The 26,883-nt window shown below is 37.1% G+C and overlaps 1 protein-coding gene across 1 annotated transcript in view; it reads left to right on the forward strand.

Moving 5' to 3' along the window:
- The first annotated feature begins 626 nt into the window (after positions 1 to 626).
- The window catches only part of GCA (grancalcin), a 40,775-nt gene continuing 14,518 nt past the window's right edge, over positions 627 to 26,883 (forward strand). Inside the window, exons 1-2 of the mRNA XM_036745275.1 lie at positions 627 to 788; positions 9,543 to 9,713. Coding sequence (XP_036601170.1) covers positions 762 to 788; positions 9,543 to 9,713 — 198 coding nt within the window. The 5' untranslated portion in view covers positions 627 to 761. The remainder of the gene's footprint in view (positions 789 to 9,542; positions 9,714 to 26,883) is intronic.

Here is a 26,883-nt window from a genome sequence, read left to right on the forward strand (position 1 = left end):
TTACTGAAAACCCTCCATTCCCAAACCCCTCTAAATTCCAGTGCCTTCCTTGTTATTATTTATCCTGGTTTGGTTTGTTTGCATTTTGTCCACCCCTGGTAGACTGTATGCTTCTCAAGGGCAGGGCCTGTCTGTTGTCTCTTTTCATATTTCCAGCTCTTAGGACAGTACCTGCCGCCTAGAGGGCGCTTAAGAAATGTTTGCTGATTGATCACTGGTGCTGAGCACGTGGGAACTGACCAAGGCAAGGGGATCAAGGAGTACCCACAATTATACGGCTAACATTATTTAGAAAGCAATTTTTAAGGCTTGCAAAGCGCTTTACAAAGATGGCCCCGTTTGATGGCCAGGAAAGCTGGTATCCCAAATCACTATCTTGGGGCCAGAAGCCTCCCACTTCGGCAAAGCCCGGCTCAAGGAGGAAGCCTAAGGGAGGTTATGGCCCTGCCTCAGTGTCCACTAGGAAACTCAAGGGAACTGGCTAGAGTAGACAAAAGCTACCAAACGTCCCAGCGACCCCCTGCGACTGAGAAGAGGTAGGGCGCCCTCGAGCCTAAGGGGCAGGACACACGCGTGTCTTCGCGGCCGATGAAGGAAGTCTCGCGAGATCCTTAGCAGCCAATTAGGAGCTGAGGAACGGAAGGCGGGGCCGGACGAGGAGAGGGGGTCGCGGGGCTCAGAGCAGAAGGAAGAAACTCGTTCTTGTTCTTCTGTTTCCCCTTACCTTCACTTCGGATTGCGTCCCCTTCTCTCCTCTCGCCATGGCCTATCCTGGATACGGCGGTGGGGTAAGTAGCCAGGGGCATCGCCCAGCAGCCCAGGACCTCCGCCCCCCTCGGGGTGTGGCCGTCCCCAGCGGGCGGTGCCAGCGCGGCTAGGCCCCGCCTCCTGCACCTGCCAGCTGCGGGGCTCCCTGCGGGCTGGGGAGCGCGCGCCTCCTCACCTGGTCCCGGGTGCCGAGACCGTGCCTCCTCCCCCTCCCCTCATCCCGGCCCCGCCCCCTCCCCCCCCCCCCTCCTCCGAGGCCGGGGAGGACGGGGCGGCCCTGGGGAGAACGGGGAGTTCGTGTGTCCCTTTCCCCTTGGTGCGCTCTCCCGGGGAGAAAAAGAGAGGCGGTAATTGTATTGGTTCTTGCTTCACCTAAGTCGGAGATTTGTGAAATTTAGTTTCCTTAAGATGGAGACTTCCTCCGTTTGTACTAGGGCGGAGGAAGAAAACACTGTTCAGGTTCCCGTAAATCTTTACAAGACCCGCCCCACGCTTTTTCTTTTTTTTTTTTTTGGACAGACCTGGTCCCCCTTCCCCCATCAGACTACTTCCTCTTCTTACTGTTCTGTACTTTTGCCCAGACGTGATCCAAAATAAATAACATTGTATCTATGTGTGTATGTATACACACACATACATATATATGATCTATGTTAGCATTCCGTAAGGGAAGGAACTATCTCCCTAACAAAGTTTTTTGGCAAAATAATTTGTCCAGTATGCTTGACACAGCAATTTTGAGTTTGTGGTCGTGGAACTTGTGTCCTGATAAGTTGTTTTTCGTTTTGTTTTGTTTTTAAATAGAAAAGTCGCTAAAATTTGAGGAAGCTTCTGTACTTACCTGTAGCTTCTTAGGGCATCGATTATTCAGCACATTCTTAGATAAACACCGGCAACTAGTTGCCCCAAAAGAAAGGGAAGGCAGTGACTTTTACCTCTCTTTTGCAGGAATAAAAGACTTAATTTCAATGTTATCAGGCACTGTTGTCCTTGAATTGTGGGAAAAGGGCCTCCGTTTTAAATTTTTTGTTTCGAAATTGTTACCACTCTCTAGGGTGCTAGACAGTAACTTCCCTAAATGGTTTGTACTAAGATTTTCGCCGTCGTCTTCAAAACTCTTCATTTAACTGCTTGGAAGACTTTGCTTTTCAAGCAAATGATGCTTCATTCCGGCTATTAAATTTTTCTTGGACTTCTATTCAATATAGTCTTCTCTACTTTTCCATCTCCATAGTCCCAAAGCTAAATTCCTAAGTTGTTCACTATTCCACTGAACCCTATCCTGGATGACCTTCTTTTTATCCGTCAGTTTCTCAAGTCCCTACTTGCTTCAGGAAGCTTTCCTTGATGAATTAAAACACTAGAAATTTCTTATAAGCATGATGAAAGAGTATTTCCCTACCATTTTGGTCTGTCTTAAATATTGTGTTTAGAGCTTTGCTCAACATTTCACCAAATAACCTTGCACACAAAGCCAATTCTGTATATTTTAATTGCTTCTGTCCCATATATATTTTTAATATGTCCAAAATGTATTTGAATTATTTTTTCTTTTGACTGTTTCTTTGAGGGAAAGGTATTCATTTTTCTGTAGCACTATTTGTTTGCTTATTGCCTCCTCCATTAGATTGTGAACTCCCTGAGAGCAGGGATTATCTTTTACCACCTTTTGTATACTCAGCTGTTAACCTAGTGCTTGGCACGCAGTGGGTGCTTAGTAACAGCTTTGAAAGAAACCAATTGAATTTACTGTATTTTTAAAAAAAGCAATCTGCACGTAACAGAGATGTGCATTTTAATACATCTCTTTTTCTGTTTCACCTTGTATATGGAAATACTTTCTGACCCAATGCCTGTGGTTGCTTAATTGCATACTTTCCGAGAGTAATGTATCACAAGGTTCTGTGTTGTGTAAATATTTTAGTCTAATACTAGGATTGAAGCAAGTCATCAAATGAAAGTATTATAGGACTAGGCACAGTCTGATAATTGTAAATGTTTAAAAGGGTTTTTCAGAGCAGAAATGACTTATCAGTATAGATGTAAATACAATTGTATTTTTAATTTTATGAAATGAAACTTTTTGATGAGTTTTTAAAAAATGCATGCCATTTTCTTGCTATTTGTATCAGCTAATTGTGAATATGCCTCTGTATCGCAAAATATATGACTCTCTCCATATACAAGGTAGAAGTAAAACATTTATTTAGACACCAGAGAACCAAGTCCCAAAACCAATGAGTGCAACCCATCCAAGCAGCAACCAAATCCCCAAACCAGTAAGCCCAGTTCATCATAGCAGCAAGGAACTTAAGACACAGTATCACAGCATGGAGCTTCGCCAACCTATTAGCCTCTCCCCTTGCTGGGGCCTTCCCACAAATACTCACAAATCCTAGCTCACTCCTTTTTCCTGTGTTCTTCTCCTCCCCTGGTTCTAACTTGCCCTCAGCATTTCCAGTTCCACTCTTTCAGCAGGCTCCTCCCACCACATGTGACTTAGGCTTCCTGTGACATAAGCAGGTCACATGGGCCTGTTAATGGATTGGAAAAATCTTCAAATTTACATTACTATTATAGCATTGTATATGTTTAAATCTTGAGACACCTGGTTTAATGAGAAAGGGCAAGCACATTTTGACTTAATTTAAAAAAAAATGATACATCTGTTCATAAAAATGCCTTAAAGTGATCATAACTGTGTTAAGCCTTTTAACATGGTAGGTCCAAAAAAAAGCTTTAAATGTACAGGGAATTCTTGTAGTTATTAGGGAATGAACCTGCTATCTTTAATTCTGGAAAGTGGTATATAGTCATTGAACAATTAGAATTGTAATTTTACTTTATCTTATTTTTAATAGTATTTCATTTTTTCACAGTTGTATGTAAAGACAGTTTTTAGCATTCATTTTTATAGGATTTTGAGTTCCAGATTTTTCTCCCTTACTCCTAAAATGGTGTGAGAAACTTGCTCACTCTAAAAAGAACAATACTCGTCATGAACCCAGGAAAGGTCTTATTTATTTATTGCGAATCGGTAGCTCCCCAAAGAAGTATGCTTGCTCAGACAAATGCAATGCTTTTTATGCTGTTCCCAATTCAAATTTTCCCCCTTGTTCTCCATTGGCTACATGTAACCTCCTGAACTGCCCACTTGATGTTCTCTTACTTGATATGTTCCCCCTCAAACATCATCTTAAGCATGCATACAAGCTTTTGACCTTTGACCTGATCAGAAGCCTGGTTCTGCTAGCTCACAGCTCTGATTAGGACCAGTCACATCTGACTTACATCCTGTTATCACTTCTGTTATCACCCCAACAAAACTGGGAGTAGTTTTAATCCTGTGGACACAGAATTCCTTCTTTTGTTTCTCACCATGGTAAGCAGTTTGGTTATATATAGTCAACCTCAGTGTTTGGTCTAAGAAAGACAAACATGATTATGTTGTGTCCATTGTTTTATTTCTCTCATAGCTGGTGAAATGCATGCGTGGCAGCCATTCTGGAACTGGGCATTTTTGGAGTTGGGGTGTACTGTTTTTAAACCCTTCCCACAGGAGCTGATATCATTTCATCTCCTGACAGAGGAAATACCTATTCTTTCAGACTGCTCCAGAGATTTGGGCTATCTAGACAAAAGAATCTGTCCCCACTCAAGCCTAAGCAGAACACAATAGGGCTTCATACCTTAGATTAAATTATTTGCGAGCTCGAGTTGAGGACTGACCGGTATTAGGAGAGTCAATGTAATCTCATCAGCAATGTCCGTCTAAAGGAAAACTTAGGACTTTGGAAAAAGAAACTTATGGACTTATGAAAGAAGAAACTGATCAAGAGGGGAAAAAAACCATGAAAAAAATAAAGTGAAAAAAGTACGCTTTTATCTGCGTTCAGAGTCCATCGGTTCTGTATTTGGGTGTGGATAGCATTTTCCATCATTAGTACTTTCTAATTGTCTTGGATCATTGCGTTGCTGAGAAGAGCTAAGTCATTCATAGTTGATCATCACACAATGTTACTAATACTGTGTACGTTTTCCTGGTTCTGCTTATTTCATTTTGAATCAGTTTGTGCAAGTTTTTCCAGATTTTTCTGAAATCTGCCTCTCATCATTTCTTATTGCACAGTAGTATTCCATTATATTCATATTCCACAGCTTGTTCAGCTATTTCTAGACATCCTCTCAATTTCCAGTATTTTGCCACCACGAAAAGCACTGTTATAAACATTTTGGCACATGTAGGTCTTTTTTCCCTTTTTTGATCTCTTTGGGATGAAGACCTAATAGTGGTATTTATTGCTGAATCAAAGGGTATGCACAGTTTGGTTGCCCTTTGGACATAGTTCCAAATTGCTCTTCAGAACAGTTGGATCAGTTCACAACTCCACCAACAGTTCATTAGTGTCCCACTTTAGAATTGTCATTTTAAAAAGGATTTAATTAACCATTTGATTTGCTACATGCTTCACAAAAGTTAAATGGATGTACTAGAATTTGGTCTCCTGTCCTCATTTCTTTCTGCCACAAAACAAAACCACACAGGTTTTTGTTTGTTAAATGAGCATCAGTTAGCTGCACATACACTAACTCAAAATTATTTGCATCATATTTGCAAATACTAGTCTATATGATTTATGTGGCAAAAATTAACACCTAAGCAGGTATGTTTTGAAATAACTTATGAAGTAATACTGATTTAGTAGTGGAAAATCATTCAGTTTAGAAAAATTTAAATAATTATATATTATTTTTCCTCTAGGTAATTTTAAATATTAATATGTATGTTAAAAATATGGCTCATAGGGATTTTTAAAACAAGTAAACCTAGATACAGTATGGAGTAGTAGATAAAGGGCTGGCTTCAGGAAGACTAAGGTTCATGTCCTACCTCTGATGTTGGTTGTGTATAACCCTGGTAAAGACTTCAACTCTGATTTGCCTCAGGCAACATTCTAAAAGTTGAAGTCTGCACCATCTCTCACTTTAGTTCTCTTTTTATTTTTCACATAGCTGCCATCCTATTTCAGGCCCTCATCACTTTTCACATCCTAGACCATTCCCAATTGGCTTCCTAGCCTCAAACCTCTTCCCGCTTTCACACAGATGCCAAAGTGATTTTCCTTAAGTATAGATCTGAGATCACTTCCTCACTCAGCCTGGTGGCTTCCTATTTCCTATAGGCAGACTCCTCTCTTTGCCTTTTAAAGGCCTTTTAATACTTGTCCTCAACTTGGCTTTCCAGTCTCTTATGTTGATCCTCTTATTGTACTCTATAGTCTATCTAAACTGGTCTTTTTAAAGATCTGGACACATGAAATTCCATCTCTCTGTCTTTGCACTGTCTGTCACCATGACTGGAATGCATTTCATCTTTACCTCTTCTTCATAGAATTTTATTTCCTTCAAGGTTCAGTTCAAGCACATCCTTTTATTAATCAATCATTAAACAAACATAACTGAATGCAAGTCATTGTCCTACGTGCTGGGACACAAATACAAAGAGTAAAATAATTGCTACTCTCATGGAGTCTATATTCTAGTAGAAGAGTTGGCAAGTACATATATAACATATAGGTATATACATATATATATGTATATATATAATAAATATAAAGAGAATAAATGCAAGGCAGTTTAAGACAAAGTAGTTAGGGAGGAAGGACACTGGTAGTTTCAGGGGTCAGGAAAGGCTTTGTGTAGTAGGTGGTGCTTGAACTGTGCTTTGAAGGTTAGGGATTTTGTGAGAACAGGTGAAGAAGGAGCTTCATTCCAGGCATGGGGCATGACTAGTCCAAGGGTACAAGATGTAGCAAGTGGCATGAGGGAGAGTGAGGAGTTGAGCATAACACTGAGGTTATGAATAGGGGAGACAAGAAAAGTGGTGGTGTCTTCAGCAGAAGTAGAGAAGAAGGAGGGGTTTGAAGAGAAAGATAAAGTTCTGTGTTTGAAATGTCTCTGGGACATCCATTTCAGCCAATGAATAGTTGGTGATGAGGAACTGATGCTCGCTTGAGAGACTGGGACTGGATCTGTAGATCAGAATCATCTGCATAGAGATGGTATTTAAACTCATAGGAGCTGATGAAGTCACCAAGAGAGCATAAAGAGAAGTGAAGAGAGCCCAGAATAGAACTTCAGGAAAGTTTTAGTTTGGGGTATGATATGCACAACAGACCAGAAGATAAGGAGGGGTCTGATGGGTAGGATAACCAAGAAAGAGTCTGAGAACCCCAGACAGGAGAGAGTGTTCCAGGAGGAGAGAATAGTTTTAATGCAGCAGATAAAAGTATGAGACTTGAGAAGAAGCTATCGAATTAAGAGAATTTGGTTAACTTTAGAACAGTTTCTTTTGAATGATGAGCAGGTTTGGAGAAGTAGAAGAATGAGTAAGAAAAAATAGAAGCAATGAGTATAGATAGCATTTTCTAGGACTTGGAGAGAGAAGATAGAATTTGAGTCTTTTGCTGCAGAATCATCAGTGCAGGATGCAAGTAGTTTGTTTATCAGATAAAGCAGTGGTATATTATGTTCTGTTCAACAAATATGAAGTGTATACCTGTGTTGGACGCTCTGCTGTGACTGAGGAAGACATATAGGGTTTAGATAAGGAGCTTACAGTCAGGTCTCGTCCAGACAGTTTTAAAGAAACTTTTAAGGCAAGTGATTACCGTGTTCAACAAGTATTTGAATGTAACTGAGACTAGCCTAATTTGTGGGGAAAACCGTGAGCTAGATTTTAGGATATTACTTCCAAAATGATTAAACATAGGTTGTCAGCATTTTGGAAAACTGTTAAGAAAGCTTTGGGTACCTGAATGTTTTTCAGGAATGGTTTGTTGGGTATTTTTGACCTGCAGTGACTAAATACTGCTCTGACAGTAACCTTCTTAACAGTTTTGCTAGTTTTTGACAATGCCTTTGGGCATCCTAAAGATCTAGAAGCACTGAGGTTTAGTGGAAGTTCTTCCAAATACAGCATCATTATTGCAGTCTTAAAACATTATTGTCATAAGCATGCTTTTTGCCAAACTAGTTCTACTAAAGAAGTTGATGACAGAAATATCAAACAGTTTTGGGAAGAATTTAATATTCTCAACACAGATGTCATCAATGTGAAAACCTAGAATGAAGTTTCCTAAAATTGAACAAATAGTGTCAAGGCAAAAGTGGTGACCAGATTGTATTCAGGATTTCAGAGGGTTTTATAATTACCAGTTTCTAGAAGTTGTATCCTTAGGGCTTTATGAATTAGAGAACAATGATTTTAAGGTTATAATTAAAACTCACAATTAGGAATTAACAAACTAAGACCTAATTAAATTGAATAATCAAAATCATGAAGAGGAAGAAGATAAAACAGGAGGAGAAATTGGCTCTGATTATTAACTGTCTTGAAAAGGCTAATAAAAATTTCAAGAAGTGATCCAGTTGTGAAATAAAGATCTAAAATGAGCAAGGGCATTGCTATTGAATCAAAATGCTATAAATAATTTGTATGAGAATAAAAGGCTACTGTTCAGGTATCATTGGATCACTATTTTGCCCTTAACAACTAGGTGCCAAAACCCTGAAGTGACTAAGTAGCTAATTTCCAAAAAGGATTAAAGAAGAGGTTAAAGTTATGAAGTTGCTACTTTATTTCCTCTTGATTCAGTGTCCACTTTTGAATAAGCCAAAATTCAAGTAAGCTATTTAATGTTTTAATACATACTATTTTTCTATAAACTTTAGAATAACACAAGAATAACCATTGAAGTTATAGAAAGATAGTGCTCCTTGTGCTTAAGATCCCACAAAAGTCCTTTAAAATTTGATGTTATTTTATTGCTTGTATTTAATATTTACATATTACCATAATAAAGGTTATATAGTCTCAGTGCTCTCTAAAGACCTATTTTAAAACTTTAATAATTTTAATTTTTGCCACTGTGGAATTTATCTCCCATTTATAACATTGTTCTTAGGAAATTAATTGACCCTGTAACATTTTTACCAAATCAATTAATTATATTAGGCAAGGTGTGCCTATGTTTCCTTTGTAATCTTACTACAAGGGCAGCTAGGTGTCACAGTGGATAGAGGGCTGGCCCTGGAGTCAGGAGGACCTGAGTTCAAATATGGCCTCAGATACTTGACACTTACTAGCTGTGTGACCCTGGGCAAGTCATTTAACCCCTATTGCATCCCCAAGATTCACTTCTTAAAGAGGCCTATTCACTGAATGAGAGTTACCTCACTCAAAGTGAGAACCTGAAAAGACCTCAGGCTGAAAGGGCCAAGGTCTCCTAACGTATCCTGGGCCATCTCTAGTTGTCCTGGTGAATATCAGGCCACTGGACCCAGATGGCTCTGGAGGAGAAAGTGAGGCTGGTGGCCTTGCACAGCCCTCACTCACTCAAACCAAAGTCAAGTGCTAGTTATGTCATCATCTCCCTGATGTCATGGTCCTCTTTGAGAACAAAGGACAAACACACACACACACACACACACACACACACCCCTTAGTATATCTTATTTAATGTTACATATGGAGGGAAGAGTGGATAAAGTTCGCTCATAAATTCCAGGATTTGATGTATAGAGCTTCTGTAATTGATGAACTTAGAAGATAATGGAGAGTATTTTAAACTCAACTGCTATAGGGGTTTTCAGCGGTGCAAATAAACTTCTGCTTTTTCCCTCTTGACCCCCTCTTTTTCCTACACCATTTTACAATTCAGTTTAGTAGGTAATGCAGCTTTTTGAATTCTTTTTTTTCCTTCTTTTACAAGTATGGAGGTTACAGTGGTCAGATGCCTGGAATGCACATGCAAATGGGACAGCCAATGCCAGGAACAGTACCAAATATGCCTCATGGTGGATACTCTGGATACTCAGCATATTCTGGTGGTTATTCAGCAAGTGATCCTATGTGGACTTACTTCACTGCTATTGCTGGACAGGTAAAACACCAAATTCTGTGTGGTAATGTTAGAGTTGGAGAATTGGTATGGCAACATTTGTATTAAAAATAAAACTCTTTATCCTAATCTAAATGTAAATTAATCTTAATTTTATTGGAAATAGTTTCTTTTATGGTTTATAGGTGAGGACATCTGTATCAGTTTTAGGTTTGTGAAATACAATGCCTAAGTTTATTTAAGCTGAATAGAAATATTTTTTCCATTTAAGTGTATAATTTAAAGTAAAAAAGTGACAATGCAGAATATTTCTAGTTGTTGAAAAATCTATTTCTCTAGTGTTAGTATTTTTCTTCCCCTCAATTAAATTTTATTATTTTTTTTCTGATTAATAAGCATTTATTTCCTCTTCCTCTTATTATCCTCCCACTCCCAACTGAAGAATATAAAAAAGTAAAAGAAAATCCACATAACAAATCCATGTAGTCATACAAAACAAATTCCCATATTGGCCATGTCCAAAAAGGTATCTCTTATTCTGCATTTTAAATCCATCCATCACCTCTCTGGCAAGAGGTGAGTAGCATGTTTTAAATTTTTGGTCCCCTGCAGTCCTGGTTTGTCATTGCCTCGATCAGAATTCTAAAGTCTATCAAAGTGGTTTTTCTTTATGATGTTGTTGTCACTGTAGAAATTACTCTGTTGTGCTCACTTCACTGTGCATCATTTCATTATGATCTTCCTGATTTCCTTTGGAACTACCGATTTTATCATTTCTTATGGTGCAGTAATATTCCATTACATTTCATATTCCATAACTTGTTTAGCCATTTCCTAACAGTTGGGCATCCCCTGAGTTTTTTTTTTTTTGCTACTTCAGAAAGCTACTGTGAATATTTTTATATTTATGGATTCTTTTCCTCTTTCTTTGAGGCATATGACTAGGAGTGAGATTATTGGGCTGAAGGGTACAGTTTAGTGACCTTTTGGACGTGATTTCAAATTGCTTTCCAGGATAGCTGAATCAGTTTCCAGCTTCATCAGGCATTAATGTGCCTGTTTTCCCACAGCTTGTCCAACAATTGTCATTTTCTTCATTTGTCATTGTTCCCAATTTGATGGATGTGGTTATTACATAATAATTTTGCAAAATTGTTTTAATTTGCATTGCTTTTATTATTAGTGATTTGGAGCATTTTTTTCATGTGGTTGTTGATAGCTTGATTTCTTTCTTTGACAAGTTCATATCTTTTGACAATCAATTGGGGAATAGCTCGTTCTTATAAATTTGAATCAGTTATGTATGTATCATCTTGGATATTAGACATTTATCAGTGAAACTTGGTGCAGAAATTTACCCCCCCCATCACATATTTCCTTTAAAATTGTAACTACAATATAGAATCATAAGGAGGAAAAAATGTGTCCCTCATTTTTTTTCTCACCTTTTACCTTTGCACTCTAGGAAATCTTTGCACAGGACTCTTTGTAGATTTGTTGTTAATAGCTTCCAGTGATAGGCAGTATGGCTTGGTGAATGGAGGGCAAGCCTTATAATTAAGATGGCCTGGGTTCAAGTCCACTATAGTGTTTGTGTGATTCTGGGCAAGCCATTTAACCTTTCAATGCCTCTGGGAACTCTTTAAGACTATTAAGTTGCAGAACAGTTAGTGCTTTTCACTAACTGGAGATTTTCCTTCCTTTGAATTATCTATGCCAACAAAATCACAGGTCTGTACCTCCCCACCCCCCAAATATTATAAATACTAAGACTCATTTGGATTATAATGTTTTAGAACTTATTTTTGTGCTGCTTTTCTTTTCTATAATTTGAAAGTTAGGAAAATCTTTAAATTGGTGAATGATTTGGAGTTTGGAATTAAAGCACATTTAACCCATCTACTTTTCTTACGTGGGGAGAAAGTTGGTACAAGCAAGAGACTTTTAGGAAAGGGATGTGGGCTTTTGAATTCAGTAATTATTATTTTAAAATCTTGTATTTAAATACATAAATTGTGAATAAATACTCACTAAATTAGATTACAATGTAATTGGACAATGTAATATACAATGTAGTTCTTACAGGATGCTATGAGAGTTTTTCTTATAATACTTTATATATTTTTCTTTTTTCTTTTTTTTTTGGAGGGGGGAAGGCAGGGCAATTGGGGTAAAGTGACTTTCCCAAGGTCACACAGCTAGTAAAGTATCTGAGTCCACATTTGAACTCAGGTCCTGCTGACTCCAGGGCTGGTGCTCTACTCACTGAGCTGCCTAGCTGCCCCTATGTATTTGTATTATGAGGTAAATTGGTAATTTATAGTTTTTTCAGGAACCTACAGCAAGAGTTTAGAGTTGCATTTTTTTTTGTAACTTGACTTTTTGAATGTAGATCACAAATAAGGACTACTATCCTAGTTAGGTTTTATAATCAAAAGTCAACAAGCATTTATTAAATGCTTATAGTGTCTTATTTACTTTGAGACAGGGATTTAAGAGGCCTAGTTTATCAGTGGATAGAGTGTAGGACTGGGAATCAAGAAGACTTATCTTTCTGAGAAAAATTTGACTTCAGACACTTAGCAGCTGTGTGACTTTTGGCAAGTCCCTTAACCCTGTTTGCCTCAGTTCCTCATCTGTAAAATGAGCTGGAGAAAGAAGTGGCAAACCACTCCAATGGCCTTGCTAAGAAAACCCAAATGGTGTCAGGGAGAGTCAGACAGGACTGAAATGACTCAACAACAGCAAATAAAGAAGTAGGGTTTTATGACTCAGATTCAGTATTTTGTATATAAGCCCTCTTAGTAATTTACTGTGAGACTACTGTGAGTCAGTTTACCTCTGTGACTTTAAAAAATTCCCATTATTGCAATAGTAGTAATAATAGTAATACAGTAATATCTTAATGCTTTATATTATTAAAAGTACTTTCACATCCGTTGTTTCATTTCATCCTCCTTCAGTTCATCCTCCCTTTGGAGTAGTTGGTATATATAAACAGTAGCTTAACTATTAGTTTTCTGAATGTGAGATCCTTATCCAGTTACAATACTTGGGATGAACTGAATCATATCAGTATTCACATTTTGTTGTAAATGAAACCAGAAAACAAAAAAAAGTTGGAGTTACAGCAGAATACTTTGGAGTAAGGAAGAATACCTGGGATGAAGTTCCATTTATAGCTGTGAGATCCTGGGAATGTCTTTCATTTAACTTTGTCTGAGCCTCAGTTTCCTTCTTCAGAAGGTGAAGTTAATAAAACTTTAGTATTTACCTCACAGGGCTTCATGAGGCTTATGAGAGATTCCGTATGAACACAAAGCAAACACTAAAAGCACTGTGTAAATGTGCTGTTATTTAAATGGAAGGATGTTTTATAAGGTCTTCTCAAAGAAGAAAATAAAAGAGTAGATTTTATTATGTTTCCAAAAACAACTGGAAATATCATTCAATTCAACAGATATTTATTAAATGATTACTAAGTATGTTCAAGTTATTGTCCTAGGTGCTGTGTTTGCAAAGACAAAATAGTCCTTATTGTCAAAGAGGTACTTATGATAAGCATTTTTAGAAAGATTACTGTGGAGATAAGTGGCAATTATTCTTCAACATCTGTTGCAGAGAATGAAGAAGTAAAGAAAATTCTAGGAATTTCTATGCCAGGTTGTCTTCCATACCTAGAATGCTTTTTTTCTTCACCTCTGTCCCTTGGAAAACCACACTATTTTCTTAACCTTTTTTTTGTTTTTGGAATTTTTTTATTTTAAACTCAACTCATAAAAAAAATTACTATGTGCCCAGCAGATCATAAGAGGGATTCAATATTTTATAAAAGCTTTCATTTCAAGAAAACCTATGTAGTAAATACTACGTATTATTTTCAGAGCTGCTCAGCTTTTTGCTTCTTTGTTGGTTTTCTTTTGTTCTCTGCTGTGCACTTTTTACTTTAATTTTTTCCCCTCTTTTTCCCTACCACCTTAAAGAAGGCTACAATTAAGCATGGATATCTATCTATCTATCTATCTGTCTATCTACATATACATAAATGTCTATAAATATACCCATATATACACTTAGACACTTATATATGTAAGACGATTCTATACATATTTCGTGTCATCTGTTTCTCAGAAGGCAGATCCTTCCTAAGTCCAAGTCTGTGTTTTTCTAAATCAACCAGCTCGTCATTTCCTACACCAAAGCAATATTCCAACCCAGTGACCTCCTGTCTGAGAGATTGTTTATGAAAGTTTTTCCCCCCAGTTTTCTGCCTTCCTTCTATTCTTGGCTACATAGGTTTTATTTATACAAGAAAATTTTAATTTAAAATAATCAAAATTATCATTTTTACATTTCAGCTATGCTTTTACCTTATAGTTTAAGGTCTGATACTACTGAATCTACTTCCTTTACATCTTTTTTCTGATTTCTTTGAAGTTCTTGACCTTTTATTCTTCCAAATGAACTTTGTTATATAAGTAAAATAATTTTTTAGTAATTTAATTGGGATGACATTGAATAAATAGGTTAGGGAAAATTGTCATTTAAAAATTATACTGTCTTTACCCATGAACAATAAATATTTCTTCATTTATTTAGTTCTGAGTTTATTTGTATAAAAGGTGCTTTATATTTCTATTCTTGTTTCTGTGTCCATTTTGGCAGGTATTTTATACTGTCTAGGTATTTTAAATGGTCTAAAACAATATTGATAATATTGTTGACATATGGTATAGTTTCTTTATTTTTCATTTTTGATTAGATCTATTTTAACTTTAATTTTGTCTGAGATAATGATTACTATCCCTGCATTTTTTACATACTAAATTCTACTCCTGCCCTTTATTTTATCTTTTTATGTATCTCTCATTTTTATAATGTTCTCAGAAAGCAACATATTGTTGAATTCAAATTTTTTATCTGCTATCTCTTTTCGTTTTATGGGTAAATCCATCCTATTCAAACTCTAAGCTACAGTTTCTTGTGTATTTTTCTCCTTCCTGTTTTTCCTTACTATTCTTCTCACCCTATTTACCCTATCCTTCCTCACTCCTCTGCTTTACTTCTATCTGCTGCCTTGCCCTCCTATTCCTAAGCTACCCATCCCTCTAAAAGTCCTTCCCTTATACTATCCTCCTACCCTATCTCCTTGCCATCTTATTTCTTTCTGAATTTAGAATACATTTATACTCTTCTAGATATGTATGTTGTTCCCTCTTTAACCCATTCCCTATGAGAGTAAGGTTCCAGCATTACCCACCCTCCCTCCAACTAGCATTCTTCTTTATCACTTTTTCCTTTTATGCCTCATTTGTATGATATAATTACACCTTTTTTATCACTTTCTACATAGTTTTATTATTTTAGATTCACCCCATCAAACTCAGCTCAGTCCATGCCTTTCTTTAAAACCATGCAAATAATGACAGTCGAGTACTGCTAATGTTTTCGTATATATGACGTGAACAATTTGAACTTATTGAGTCCCTTATAATTGGTCTTTAATATTTACCTTATATTTCTCCTGGTTGTTATATGTTGAATTTTCCCTTAAGTTCTGGGGTTTTGTCACACAAACCTGCAAGTCACTGAGTTTGTTAAATGTCCATTTTTTTTTATTCAGAATTTTACTAAACTTTGGGTAAGTTGCCCTTGGTTGTGACTTTAGCTCTTCTGCTCTACAGAATATAATATTCCAAGACCTATGGTCCTTCAACGTAGTAGCTGCCAGGTCTTGTGTTATCCTTATTGTAGTTCCGTGTTATTTAAATTGTTTTTTTTCTTGTTGGCTTCCAATATTTTCTCCTTAACCTGGGAGCTTTGAAACTTGGGTATGATATTCCTGTAAGTTTTCTTCCTGGGATCTCTTTCAGTTGGTGATTTTGTGGATTTTTTTCCATATTTACTTTGCCTTCTTGTTCTAGAACTTGAGGGCAACTTTCCTTGATAATTTCTTGTAATATTGTTACCAAGATTCTTTTTTTATTTTAATTTTTGGGTAGTCTGACTATTTGTGTATTATTTCACCTTGATCTGTTCTCCGGATCACTTGTTTTTCTGATGAGATGTTTCACTTTCTCTTCTATTTTTTCCATTCTTTTGATTTTGTTTTATGATTTCTTGGTGTCTTAGAATGTCATTAGCTTCTCCTTGACCAATTCTAGTTTTCAAGGAATTATTTTCTTCCTTACGTTTTTTATTCTCTATTTTCAGTTGATTGACTTTGTTTTCATAATTTTCTTGGATTGCTCTTTTTTTTTTCTAATTTTTCCTCGATCTCTCTAATTTGATTTTTAAAGTGCTTTTAAAGTTTTTACAAGAACTCTTTTTGTATTTTGGACTATTTGACATTTCTCATTAAAAAAAGAGTGGCCCTTTTAGTTCCATTATCTTCCTCTGAGCATGAACCCAGATCTTCTCTAGCCCCATAGTAACCATCTGTGGTTGGGTTTGGTTCTTTCGCCTGTGCTTACTCATTTTATTTATTTATTTTTTGTTTTATTTTGTATTTAGCAGCTATTAGTGTAATCAAGTTGTAGTCCCAAAGTATGGGGGATGTTGCCTCAAGCCTCAGGTCCCTCTTTTTGTGGAGGAAATTTGGAGAGCTGAAAGTTTTCTGACCTACTCCTCCATCTTCCCAGAATCCTCTCCCTCCTCTATTTTCAAGGCTCAGCTCAAGTTCGCCTTCATTAAAGATACCTTTTTAAAAACTTTCTTATCAGCATGTCCAGAGTAAAGTTTAAGAGGAAAAAGGATTTCCAATAGACATTGAAATACTTCACATGCTTTTACTTGGAGTCAACTTTCCATGAAGCCATGGCATATTACCGAGCCTCTCAAGATACCTCATCATCATCTTCATCATTATCATCATCTATAAACATTTATTTAGCACCTACTATGTGCCTAGTACTGTTCTAAGTGCTGGGGATAAAAAGAGGCCAAAGACAGTGTTGCAACAATTAGGCTAGCAGCTGCTGTGGGGCTGAAAAATGAACCCAAGTGCAACAACATGAACGCTGCAAACCCAGGTTCTTTTGATCCGCTTTACTAAGGAAAGCAACATTAAGGGCTTAACAATCTTACTTTAATCCAGCATAAAAATACCGTTTACTTAGTTCTGGGGAAAAAGCCAGCACCCTCAACTTCAGAGCAAATACAAATAAATTACAAACATCAACAGACAGACCTTGTCTGATTCAAATCTCAATGCATAGTTACCAGAGTTTAACAAAGTTAAAATGTTCGGGTTTACAAGCTGGAGGGCTCTTAACTACAGTTGCCCCCAGTCTCCACATCAGCATACCTTCAAGAGTGAGAGCTTTAAGCAAATAGCTCTGTTTTCTCTTTTTATGCACTGTTTAACTGTCATCAAACATCTGAGTGACTAGAACTTAAGCTCCTTCCTACCGTTGGCTCTGGTCTTAGCAACTCCCCTTAGGACCCTGAGGGTTTCACGCCCATATAGGTTTAGCACCTAACAGATAGGGGTTTGGGCCTGGGACTTAGTACCTAATAAGACTCAATCAAGGACACCCAACTTAATTGATGTTACAGACAGCCCCTCTGCCCAAGGAGTTTACAGTCTAATTAGGGGGGAAATAATAACAGCTAGCATTAATGTAGTGCTTTGAAGTTTGCAAAGCCCTTCATACTTGTTATTTCATTTGGTTTTCATAACAACCCTGAAAAGCCAAGTGGACGAAATGTTTATTAGCTAGGCTATGATCATTGTTAAAATGGCTAGAACGTAAACCTGGTTAATTGCTACTAGAGCATGGAGAAACACTGAGGTTGCACAATTAACAGGGCTCAGAATTAAAGATGGACTTCAGAAGGAAGAGGGTGGGCTGGATTACCTTTGCAGTGCTTTTAATAGCTAATCATAATAATGATAGCTAGCTTTTTAATAGTGCTTTCAAGTTTGCAAAGTGCTTTACATATATCATTCTATACAACAACCTATGAAGTAGGTACTATTATCCTTGCTTCACAGGCAAGGAAACTGAAGCTGAGAAAGGTTGAATGACTTGCCCAGAGTCACACAGCCCGCAATGGCTGACTTCAAATCTGGCATTCAGTCTACTATACCTAGCTTTTAATCTTTTAATAATCCAAAGCTTCTTTTTTTAAAAATTTTATTTGTTTATTATTTAATATATTTAGTTTTCAGCATTGATTTTCACAAGAGTTTGAATTATGAGTTTTCTCCCCATTTCTACCCTCCCTCCCACACCAAGATGGCCTTTTATTCTGGTTGCCCCATTCCCCAGTCAGCCTTCACTTCTGTCGTCCCACTCCCCTCCTATCCCCTTTTCCCTTCCTTTCTTGTAGGGCAAGATAAATTTCTGTGCCCCATTGCCTGTGTATCTTATTTCCTAGTTGCATGCAAAAACTTTTTTTTCTGTTGTTTTTGAACATCTGTTATTAAAACTTTGAGTTCCAAATTCTCTCCCCTCTTCTCTCCCTACCCACCCTCCCTAAGAAGGCAAGCAATTCAGCATAGGCCACATGCGTATCATTATGTAAAACCCTTCCACAATACTCATGTTGTGAAAGACTAACTATAATTTGCTCCTTCCTAACCTATCCCTCTTTATTGAATTTTCTCCCTTGACCCTGTCCCTTTTCAAAAGTGTTTGTTTTTGATTAACACCTCCCCCTATCTGCCCTCCCTTCTATCGTCCCCCCTTTTTATCTTCTTCCTCCTTCTTTCCTGTGGGGTAAGATACCCAATTGAGTGTGTATGGTATTCCCTCCTCAGGTCAGATCTGATGAGAGCAAGATTCACTCATTCCCCCTCACTTGCCCCCTCTTCCCTTCCTACAGAACCGCTTTTTCTTGCCACTTTTATGCAAGATAATTTACCCCATTCTATCTCTCCCTTTCTCCCTCTCTCAATATATTCCTCTCTCATCCGTTAATTTGATTTTATTTTTTTAGATATCATCCCTTCATATTCAACTTACCCTGTGCCCTCTGTCTATACACACACATACACATGTATATACACATACACACACACACACACACATACATACATATTCCCTTCAGCTACCCTAATACTAAGGTCTCATGAATCACACACATCATCTTTCCATGTAGGAATGTAAACAAAACAGTTCAACTTTAGTAAGTCCCTTATGATTTCTCTTTCTTGTTTAGCTTCTCATGTTTCTCTTGATTCTTGTATTTGAAAGTCAAATTTTCTGTTCCGCTCTGGTCTTTTCACTGAGAAAGCTTGGAAGTCCTCTATGTTATTGAAAGTTCATATTTTGCCTTGGATCATGATACTCAGTTTTGCTGGGTAGGTGATTCTTGGTTTTAATCCTAGCTCCATTGACCTCCGGGATATCATATTCCAAGCCCTTCGATCCCTTAATGTAGAAGCTGCTAGGTCTTGTGTTATTCTGATTGTGTTTCCACAATACTCAAATTGTTTCTTTCTGGCTGCTTGCAGTATTTTCTCCTTGATCTGGGAGCTCTGGAATTTGGCAACAACATTCCTAGGAGTTTTCTTTTTGGGATCTTTTTGAGGCAGCGATTGGTGGATTCTTTCAATTTCTATTTTACCCTCTGGCTCTAGAATATCAGGGCAGTTCTCCTTGATAATTTCTTGAAAGATGCTATCTAGGCTCTTTTTGATCATGACTTTCAGGTAGTCCAATAATTTTAAAATTATCTCTCCTGGATCTATTTTCCAGGTCAGTGGTTTTTCCAAGGAGATATTTCACATTGTCTTCCACTTTTTCATTCCTTTGGTTCTGTTTTATAATATCTTGATTTCTCATCAAGTCACTAGCTTCCACTTGCTCCAATCTAATTTTTAAAGTAGTATTTTCTTCAGTGGTCTTTTGGACCTCCTTTTCCATTTGGCTAATTCTGCCTTTCAAGGCATTCTTCTCCTCATTGACTTTTTGGAGCTCTTATGCCATTTGAGTTAGTCTATTTTTTAAGGTGTTGTTTTCTTCAGTATTTTTTTTTCGTATTTTTTTGGGTCTCCTTTAGCAAGTCATTGACTTGTTTTTCATGGTTTTCTCACATCCTTCTCATTTCTCTTCCCAATTTTTCCTCTACTTCTCTAACTTGCTTTTCCAAATCCTTTTTGAGCTCTTCCATGGCCTGAGACCAGTTTATGTTTTTCTTGGAGACTTTTGATGTAGGCTCTTTGACTTTGTTGACTTCTTCTGGCTGTATGTTCTGGTATTCTTTGTCACCAAAGAAAGATTCCATATTCTGAGTCTGAATCAGAGAGCATTTTTGCCGCCTGGCCATGTTCCCAGCCGACTTACTTGTCCCTTGAGTTTTTCGTTGGGGTATGACTGCTTGTAGAGTAGAGAGTACTTTGTTCCAAGCTTGAGGGGATGAGCTTTTCAGAGCTATTTCTATAGAGCCAGCTCTGCCACACCAGCACTCTTCTTCCCCCAAGAACCAGCAACCTGGACCTGACTCAGATCTTAAGCAGGCTCTGCACTTTTGCTCTGATCCACCACTTAATTCCTCCCATCAGGTGGGCCTGGGGCTGGAAGTATCTGCAGCTGTAGTTCTGTAGCTGCACTACCCCCTGCTGCCCCCAGGGTGGTGGCCGAACTGCAAACTCCTTTCACTCTGTCCCCCGCAGCTTTTTTCACTAACCTCCTCTGTTGTCTTTGGTGTTTGTGGGTTGAGAAGTCTGGTAACTGCCACAGCTCACTGATTCAGGGTGCTAGGACCTGATTTGCCCAGCTCCTGGTCTGGTTGGTCCTGCCGCTGCCCATGCTGGGCTCCCCTCCCAGCTCCGTGCACGGTAGACCTCACCCAGCGACCATCCAGGCTGTCCTGGGCTTCAGCCCTGCTTCCATCTGCTATTTTGTGGGTTCTGTGGTTCTAGAATTTGTTCAGAGCCATTTTTTATAGGTTTTTGGAGGGACCTGGTGGGGAGCTTGTGCAAGTCGTTGCTTTCCAGCTGCCGTCTTGGCTCCACCCCCAATCCAAAGCTTCTTGCTGAAATAAAACCCTATATTTTTAATGCTACTTCCTTCTTGTGATGCTGCATGAGTGTGAATCATGAAATACCAAAAACCCTGAAGAATTAAATTGCAGGTTACCCAAGGGACAGTTGTTTGGTGAGCATAAATGGCACGCAGCCTGTTATTACCAGCATAAAATTTCTTTAAACAAATAATGTATACATATACACATACGCATACATACATATGTATATATATATGCATATATGTATGTGTATGTATATACATATGTTTCTGACTTGCACTTGCTGATTATGTGAAATAATTTTCCTTAATTTTCCATCCTCCCCTTCTCTTTCCATTCTTTTAAGATCATGAAGACCTAACAGAACCAGTCCCATGCCATCTGTCTAATTATAGTCCCTCTATGACCTTTGATGATCATAGGTTTTAGGGGACATATATATCATCTGTCAGTATTTGAATATAAGCTGTTTATCCTTGTTTAATCCTTTATGATTATTCATTGATGTTTACCTTTTTATGTTTCTCTTAACTTCTTTGTAATCAGTAATGCTGGGAGTCCTCTGTTTCATTAAAGGTCCATTTTCCTCTCTGCGTGTATAAGCTCTGTGCTCACTTTTGCTGGGTAAGTTATTTAAAAAATATATTTTCCTTGTTTTAATCAGCCAAAATCAACCTTCTCACACTCCCACTCTAACCTTTCTCCTTCTGTACCAGTTGAGAACATAAAAAAACCTCATCTATTATAAATGTATAGTCAATCAAAACAATTTTCCATGTTTGTTAAGTATAAAAAAGTATTTGTTTCGTTTTGAATTCTGAGGCTTTAATCTTTCTATCAGGAAGTGGGTAGCATGTTTCATCATTAGTCCTCTGGAATCATCTTTGGTCATTACATTGATAAAGAGTTCAGCACAGTAATTTTCAGTGGTATTTATATACCATAACTCGTTCATGTATTCTCCATTTTATGGGCACCCCCTCAGATTCTCATTCTTTACTACCTCAAAAAGAACTATAACTTTTTATACATTCCTAGAGTTTATTTTACTTAGGACTAACCTCTGCCTTATTCTACCCACCCTCTAATTCCCCCTCTACCTTCTCACCTTTCCCTCTCATTTCCTTGCTGAGTGAAATATGTTTTTGTACCAACTCTGTTTGTAATTGTGTATGTATCCTATTCCTTCTTTTGATGAGTTTCAGATAAGAGGGATACTCAAGTGTCAGCCACTGTCCCTCTCCCCTCGTCCATGTTTCTATAGATGTCTTCTTATGCACCGTGATTATGTAAGATAATTTTCCCTACATCTCCTCCATACCCCTCACCTGCCAGTGTATTACCTTTCCCTTCTTTCCATTCTTTTCTTAAGATCACCAAGGTAACAGGGCCACTGCCAGACACTATCTAATTGGATTCTCACTGTGACCCTGATGGTGGAGTATCATGGGGACACATGTATTATCCCCCCATATTTGAAAGTGAGCAGTTTATCCTTGTTTAGTGCTTTGTCTTTGTTCTCACGTTTATCTTTTTATGTTTCTTTTTGCTCTTGTATTTGAACTTCAGAGTTTTTTCACCGCTTGTATTTGAACTTCAGTTTCTTCACAGCTCTAGTCTTTTCTTCAACAATGCCTGGAAGTCCTTTGTTTCATTACAAGTCCATTTTTTTCCTCCTCTTGCACTCATTATTCAGTTTTGGTGGGTAAGTTTTTTATTGAATGTAAGCACAAATACTTTACATTATGGAATATCGTACTCCAAGTTCTCCTTTCCTTTATCGTCCAGATAGCTGCTAAATTATGTGTGATCCTAACTGGAACTCTTTAGTACTTGAGTTCTCTCTTTTGGACCACTTGTAATATTTTTTCTTTAACCTGGAAACTTTGATTTTTAGCTATGATGTTCTAGGAGTTTTCATTTTGGGGTTTCTTTCAGGAGGTGCCTACTGAATTGTTTCTGTTTATCACTGTGCCCTCCGGTTTTAAGAGATCTGAGTAGTTTTCTTTTGAGTTTTCTAAAATTATAATGTCTAGGATTTTGTTTTGGTCTTGGCATTCATAATTCTTAAATTTTTTCTCTTCTTTTCCAGGTCAGTTGTTTTTGCTCTGAGATATCTTATAACTTCTGTATTTTCAGTCTTTTGTCTTGTTTTAATATTTCTTGTTGCCTCATTGACTTCTGTTTGGTCCATTCTGATTTCAGGGAGTTTATTATTTGGGCAAGGTTTAACTCTTGTTTCATTTCTTCCAGGAATTCTGGTTGAATTTGTGCCCATGCTCCGTTTTGCTTTGAAGTTTTGCTTGTAGATGTTTTGAAGTCATTCTTTTCTTTTGGGTTTTTGTCATAACCACCCCTTTCACCATAAAAGCTTTTTATGGTGAGATTCTTTTTTATTTGGCATATTTTATGTTTATGCTATGGTGACTATGCACATTTTGGGAATAATGATATTAAATAAATATAGGAAGAATATGATAACTGAGTCTGAAACAGTCTTCCCTGCTGAACAAACACTTGCTTGAGGCATAAATACATGTAAATTTGATAAATTTAACCTTAAATAATTCATGCAAATCAACATATACCAAAGCTTGTTCAGCCATTCCCCAATTGATGGACATCCCCTCAATTTCCAATTCTTGGCCTCTACAAAAAGAGCTGATAAAAATATTTTTGTACAAATGGGACCTTTTCCCTTTTTTTAAATCTCTCTGGGATACAGACCTAGTAGGGTATTGTTGGATCAAAGGCTGTGCACAGTTTGTCTCTTTGGACATAGTACTAAATTCTCTAGAATAATTGAATCAGTTCACAACTCCACCAATAGCACATTAGTGTCCCAGTTTTCCCATATCCCCTCCAACACTTATGATTCTCCTTTTCTGTCATATTGGCTGGTTTGATAAGTGTGAGGTAGTACTTAGAATTGTTTTTTTTTTTTATTTTGGAGCGGGGAAGGCAAGGCGATTGGAGTTAAGTGACTTGCCCAAGGTCACAAGCTAGTAATTGTCACGTGTCTGAGGCCGGATTTGAACTCAGTTCCTCCTGACTCCAGGGCCGGTGCCCCTAGAGTTGTTTTAATTTGCAGTTCTCTAATCAATAGTGATTTAGAGCATTTTTAACATAACTGTAAATTGCTTTGATTTCTTTGTCTGAAAATTGCCTTTTCATATTCTTTGACGATTTCTCAATTGGGGAATGGCTTGTTTTCTTACACATTCGACTCAGTTCTTTATATATTTGAGAAATGAAGCCTTTATCAGAGAACCTTACTGTAAAATTTCTTCCTCAGTTTTCTGCTCCCCAATTTTGGTTGCATTGGTTTTGTTTGTGCAAAACCTTTTAGAGTTAATATAATCAAGATCAATCATTTTAACATTTCCTGCTGCTCTCCATATCTGTGGTCCTAAATTCTTATTTTGTCTATATATCTGACAGGCAGAATTTTTGATGCTCTCCTATTTTGCTTATGGTATCATCCTTTACATCTAAATCATGTACCCCTTTTGACCTTATCTTGTTTGTAAAGGACTTAAAAATACAACCACCATCAGTCCTTAGACTAATAACAGCAACAAAATAAAAATATAATATTGAAGGGTTAAGGGGAGAAAGAAAAGTCTTTTATAGTTTTCCTTAGGTTAATATATACATTGTCAGTTTGGGGTCCTTGTAATTGAACTGATTCTTATATAGGCACATATCATACATGAGTTTAATGGGTACCTTAACATTTACATTCTTGAGGGCAAAGATTTGAAGAAAATTTTGATAATAGAGCTGAGCCAGCATTATATTTATTCAGAGTTTTCTTGTTGATAGTTATCTACCTTAACACCTTCTAGAATTTAGTTATGGTAGCAAAGACTTGCCTGCAACTAATTTCTCTTAACCCTAAACTTAGCATTTATAACCTTTTTTATGACATGGTAGTGACTACCTCTTTGCTAGTATGGTGAAATATATGGAACCCTTCTCAGAATATTTTTAAATACATAAAATACATAGGACTACAAAAGAAACCAATTATATTGAAATACAGTTATTAAAATATTAAAACAGATTCATAGGTGTAGACCCCAGGTTAAGAACCTCTGCCCTATGAAGCATGCTATCCTTAAGTCATTAATCAACCAACAAGGGCAAACATCTTTGACTGTAATAGGCATTATAATGGGTATAAAATCTATAATTTTTCCACCTGGTCAAAATGCATTTTTTTTACTTACTGACGTTCTTATAAAAACCAGATAGGTTACTTAGAAACAGAGATAAGCTCAAGTTTTTTTTTTGTGGTAATATATTGCTTTAAAATTAATTAGATATTTTAATCTTCAACAGTTCTTTCAAAAAGAGATTTTTGGAAAATTCCTACTTAAGACCTATTCATATTATTTCTGGGTTACGAAGAGATAAAGTATGGCTAGGTATGCTACTAAGTAACTTTTTCTAGTTTGAACAAACTCTCCTTCCTCCTTTCTTCTATTTTGACTTTTCTACACTGTCTTAAAAGCAACTAACTCTTTAAATATGCCTTTCTTTTTCATACAAATATTCCCTAATTTATCACTTCTTTCTCCTATTTTGCTAAATAAAAAAAACAGAAACTCTAAAATGAATAACTTGAAAACGTCTCTTGGTTTTTCATCTGACTCATCTCACCTTAATGTAGTGAATATAACTTAATACCTGAATTTTTCCTACTGAGTTTTCCTCTATCCTTTACCCTCCCACTTTGGCAGATAGCTCACAAGAAGTCCAAGATATAAGACTAGCAGAAAGAGTCATCAAACCAGATAGGAATAGAGGAAAATCTTCATCACTAATATCGAACTCTTGCTTCTTGTTTCTTTTTTGTTGTCTTTTTTCACATACTTGTACTGAATTTCAGCTTCTATACTTTACTGGCAAGAGAAACCATCCATAAAAGAAAGTAACCACCACCATTATCATCATTGTAGCTAGCAATTATTTAGCTCTTTAAAGTTTGCAAAGCACTTTACAAATATTATCTTGTTTGATCCTCACAACAATCTGGTGCAATAGGTGCTATTATTATCCCCATTTTACAGATGAAGAAACAGAGACAGACAGAGGTTAAGTGACTTATCTGGGGTCACATAGTTAATATCTGATTCTCAGGTCTTATTGACTCCAGGTCCAGCTCTGTATCCACTTTGCCACCAAAATAAGTGACATAGAATAGCCTTTGTTGTATCAACATTTGTTTGCTTCTGTTTTGTTCTCACAATGAACACACTTAATAGTTAGAATTTATTTAAGATATTTCCTTGAACAGTAGTAAAAATAGAAAGCTAGCAACCTGAAAGCATTTCTTGGTTTTCAGCTAGCTCAACCAACATTAGTCTAGTGAATGTAACAGTTACTCTCTCTTTAAAAGGACTTTGCTCTTATGGAAGTGAATGTGGAAAACTAAAAATAAATAAATTAATAAAAAAATTTTTTAAAAAAGGACTTTGCCAAATAGAAAATATTTAGCTAATTTTAAAGCAATATATTTTCTCTACAAAAAATTTAGCTTTCCATTTCTCTTCTCTCTCCACATTCTCACTTGGGAGTATAGGGGATAGAGTGCTGGACCTGCAATCGGGAACATCTGAGTACAAATAAGGCTTTGCACATTTACTAGCTATGTGATCCTGTAAAGTAACTTAACTGCTGTCTGCCTCAATTTCCTCACATGTAAAATAAAAAGAACAGTACCTACCTTCCAGGGTTGTTGTGAGTCTCAAATGAGGTAATATTTGTAAAGTGCTTTATAAACCCTATAAATGTTGTTGTTATAATCCCGTCCTTTCCAAATTCTAAGGCAGTAGTTCTTCATTGGGGGGTTCCCTAGGAAGATTTCAAGGGAGTCTCTCAAATTGATGTTATTTTCACTAGCCTCTAATTGAAATGTAGAATGTAGAAAATTGAAATTTTCTTGCTTGTAGACTGCCCAATGGGTCTATGGCCAAAAAAAGATAAATACTCTTGCTCTATGGTCTAACCAAACTGGTCTTCTTGTCCGTTACACACTGCACTCATCTCCAGGCTCCAGAGTTTTGTCTTTTGCCTGGGGACCTGCTGTCCTTATACTAGAAATACTCTTACTCCTCACCTCTGCTTTATAGAATTCCTTACTTCTTTCAAGTGGTGCAGTGGATAGTTAGGAAGACTCCTCTTCATGAATTGAAATCCGGACTCAGATTCTTACTAGATGTGTGACCCTGGG

This window comes from Trichosurus vulpecula, chromosome 2 (genome assembly GCF_011100635.1).
Source record: "Trichosurus vulpecula isolate mTriVul1 chromosome 2, mTriVul1.pri, whole genome shotgun sequence".
NCBI classification, from domain to species: domain Eukaryota; kingdom Metazoa; phylum Chordata; class Mammalia; order Diprotodontia; family Phalangeridae; genus Trichosurus; species Trichosurus vulpecula.